Here is a 3,879-nt window from a genome sequence, read left to right on the forward strand (position 1 = left end):
TTCTATATAATAACTTAATCTGAATATAGTTATTTGTGCTTTGGAAATAGTCAAAACCAAATTAATAGTGATACCCCTCACAAACAAATTTTGGTAATTAATATATATATAATTAACCCTAATTATATATAGTAAGAGTTGAAAAAATATATATACAAGTCACGCGAGATAACATTTTTTTATCTTAAAAAATGACCTAACTACTTAATAATTTATAGTGAAAAGTGAAAAGTGAAACAATAATTTATTTCAAAAGTAAATATTAAAATTGACATAGAATGTGTCCATTTAATATTTTTAGGACAGTCTTGTTATAAAATTGGACTTTCTGGTATAACAACAAATGATCGACAATATATTTTTTTAAAGTAACTTTAAATAATAATAAATAATTGGGCTCAGTGGTGCAGTTTGGACCTAGTTGCCCCTGGCCCATAGTAAAATTTAAATATTTATTTATTTATTATTTCAAAAATAAGACTATTATTTAATTAAATATTCGACTTGGTAAACTATTAACTTTAATTTAATCCAACATGACCGAAATCGTAGTCATTACTTCATTCAACTACTCTTTTTTCCTACCATCTTCTCCAAAACCCCCACCGATAGCCGTCGTCCCCTGCCTCTCTCCGCCATGGCGTCATCCACCCAAACTCCTTCACAGGTGACTCGTTTGTTTTCCAATTCCTTTTCTGAACTTTTTTTCTCTTTCGGTTTGATGAAAGTTCAGATTGCAGAATATGATCTATTCGTGTTTGTTAGTGCGAATCAAAACTAATTTTCAACGTTCGATCAACTTTACTATGTTATGGAAACGATTAGAGAATTACGCCTGTTTTTCCTAATTATGATCGTTTGTCGTTCTTGTTTGACCTTTGGATTTACTAGAGTGATGCTACTGATGAAGTTTTTCAGCTGATCGAAGCTCATCAGGTACTTTCGTAACCTGAATTTGTTTCCTCTGTGTGAGTGTGTGTGTTTGTATTCATTTCTAAAAAATTATGGACATTTGTTGTGTAATTTACAAGTGCTTTGTTTGTTATTGTAGAAGAAGGCTACTAGACTCCCTCCCATTGAGGAAATCAGGACTATCCTTCATCATAGCATTCGTGGCATACTTTTAACTTTCGATCAGGTTCTTCTCAATTTTCTGTTTCCAAATAGTACTTTCAGTTCAGATCACTCATAAAACAAGGCTTTTCTTCATAAATCTCTCATGATTTTAATTTATTATTCAAACAAATCGAGATGTTCAATTTAACAATAGATTCTTAACCTGTTTTAGTTAAATTAGGAAGTATGATGGAGAAATCTTACTTACAACTTAATTATTAGCAAATAGATAATCACTCCATTGAAGTAATTAGATATTCCATTGGTGTTTGGAGGTGCTTTTTAATACTAAGTATCAGCAAACAGATAATTATCATGTATTATGCAGAATTATGAGGGTCATCCTTCTGGATCAACAGTTGATTTTGCATGTGACACCAACGGATCTCCAATATTAGCACTCAGTAAATTGGCATCTCATACAAAGGTCGTAAACAAAACTCAAATTTGACAATTAAAGTATTTGCATTTCTTACAGATAATAGCTATATATAACAAATAAAGTACATTGCCTATATTGATCATATTTTCTACTCATTATCAAATTTTTAGCAATTTCAAATGCTCAATTTTATAATTTTGTTATTTTTGCAGGCACTTTTGGCTAATCCTAAATGCTCATTGCGTGTATCTAAAGATCCTGAAGATATAACAGATTTAATCATACACTTACATGGTGTTGCTGTTTCTGTAAGCGAATCACATTCTCCAATTCTTGAAAACTTTTCTTTTCTTTTATAATTTTTCTTTAAATTAATCACTGAAAAATGGAAATCTTTCCAATCAAATTCTATAGGTTCCTGAAACAGAAAACGAAGGTATCCGTACATCATATTTCGCAAAACACCAAGATGCATTTTTGGTAAACATTTATTTTTAAGTTTTAAATAATATAATTCTTTTTGCACTTTTGCCCTAAATTGAGGCCTTGACTTTTGTATCATGAAGGTTGACTTTGTTGACTTCCAATTTTTTCGCTTTGAGCCTAAATCTGTGACCTTTGTTTCTGGCACTTCCACTCCTTTGTTGAGATCAGGAGGTTTGTTTGTCCATCTGAAATTTGAAGTATTAAATTTTAAATTATTCAAGAAATATGATTTTATTTATTTATTTATTATGTTCTTAAATTTGAGAATGGTAACAGAGTTTACAAGCAAGGATTTTAAAGAGGCAAAAGTGGATCAAATCTATCAGTTTTCTAAGCCTATAACGGTATATGACCTTTAATACTTTCTCCTTTTATTTTTAGTTTATATATTTTTATTCTCGATGAAGTTTTTAATTAAATAAGTTGATATTTTTGTTCATTGTAGTCTCACATGAATAAAGACCACTCAAATGATACAAAACTTATAGTTCAACACTCGACATCAATTCCGGTAATTTTCATTAATATTTTGTGTTAAATAAAAGAGTAATCTGCAAACATAATCCATGTAGTTTGAAAATTATATATTTATATTTTTCATTTTTAGTCCTTATTAAAATTATCAGATTAATGAAGTTTACTTGGATTTATAGGTGGATTATGCAATCATGGTGGATGTCGATAGCCTTGGCTTCAATGTAAAAGTATATGCTCTTTTTTGGTTTTTGATTTAAAGTCTTTTTATTATTATTTAATTTGATGAAGCAAATTTAATTTTTTTATTATTTTTGTTTTATATTTTTATGGTAGGCTGGTTATAAAAATAGCAACTTCAAGCTTCGGATTCCGTTCCCTAGACGCGCTGAAGAAAGAAAGTGAGTCGTGTCATTTAACATATTTTTATTTTAATAGAAAAAAAAATTCATGGGCGTTTTAGTAATTTTGTACGCAAAAAATATTTTAAGAAACGTTTTGCAAAGAAAATTGTTAAAATTTTCATTGAACTTCTTTTATTTTGCTTTTTTAAGTTTTTGTAATATAACTCAATACATGATATGATAGTTTCTTGTTTTTGGAATTAATTTCTCATATTTTGTAGGGATGTGAAGACGCTCATAATCGAAATGCTTCAAGCTGCTAAGTCTCGAGTCAATTGATAAATAAGACTTGGCGACATAAATGTTGTACTTTGTAACTTTTCTCTACAAGCAAATGCAAATAATTTGTTGTAAATTTATAATTGGATTATAGTTTGTAAGGGGTTTAATAAAATGTACTATTTTTTTAAACAACATTTTATTGATTAAGTTAGTAAGCCACTAGCGAAGGGACAAGCATGGAATCCATGTTCACCCCCTTGTCACGAATGTCCAAAATAGAGGCGATGATACCTTTCCACAAACATCCCTATTATCATTCTCAAATCTATCTTCTTTTTTTTTTTTTTTTTTTTTTTTTCCGAATATTTTGATTCCATAACCTTAACTTATGTGTCCTCACAATTTATATGTATGTTTTTCCTTACATGTATATATATGACCATATTCAAATAGGGACAATAATTCGTGAGTATGTAGGAACTACCTTTTTTTCTTTGATTGATATGAATACGGTTTTTAGAAGTTAAAAATGATAATTTTGGTATATTTAATTTGTTTTTTCAAAAAAAAAAAAAGAATATTGAAAAAAAAAAATCATTAATGAATAACATGTCTATTCAATTAATAGTATTAGGGATGAGTTTTTTGAGCGAAAAACCGAACCGGAACTGGATCAGAGTATTCAGTAATTCTCGGTTCTTCTAATCCATCATTTTTGGTTTTTGGTTATTTTAGTTACAAGACCGAACACATTGTTAGAGAACAAACTTCTCAATATAATAGAACTGGAATCAA

The 3,879-nt window shown here is 29.0% G+C and overlaps 1 protein-coding gene across 1 annotated transcript; it reads left to right on the forward strand.

Moving 5' to 3' along the window:
- Positions 1-546: 546 nt before the first annotated feature.
- LOC144998184 (non-canonical heme oxygenase HOZ, chloroplastic-like) lies at positions 547-3,276 on the forward strand. The gene is made up of 12 exons (XM_078958005.1): positions 547-667; positions 892-936; positions 1,052-1,138; positions 1,445-1,543; positions 1,711-1,806; positions 1,913-1,978; positions 2,065-2,155; positions 2,261-2,328; positions 2,430-2,495; positions 2,638-2,688; positions 2,795-2,859; positions 3,084-3,276. Exons 1-12 carry the CDS (start codon positions 638-640, stop codon positions 3,139-3,141), a joined length of 822 nt encoding a protein of 273 aa, XP_078814131.1. The 5' UTR covers positions 547-637; the 3' UTR covers positions 3,142-3,276.
- The last annotated feature ends 603 nt before the right edge of the window (positions 3,277-3,879 follow it).

The sequence above is a fragment of the Lactuca saligna genome, chromosome 1 (genome assembly GCF_052625555.1).
Source record: "Lactuca saligna cultivar CGN05327 chromosome 1, ASM5262555v1, whole genome shotgun sequence".
Taxonomy (NCBI): Eukaryota; Viridiplantae; Streptophyta; class Magnoliopsida; order Asterales; family Asteraceae; genus Lactuca; species Lactuca saligna.

Coding starts and splice junctions, on each gene's coding strand:
- LOC144998184 (XM_078958005.1), top strand. CDS start 638: ATGGCGTCATCCACCCAAACTCCTTCACAG. Junction 937..1,051: donor AGCTGATCGAAGCTCATCAG/GTACTTTCGTAA, acceptor TTGTTATTGTAG/AAGAAGGCTACTAGACTCCC. Junction 2,860..3,083: donor AGACGCGCTGAAGAAAGAAA/GTGAGTCGTGTC, acceptor CATATTTTGTAG/GGATGTGAAGACGCTCATAA.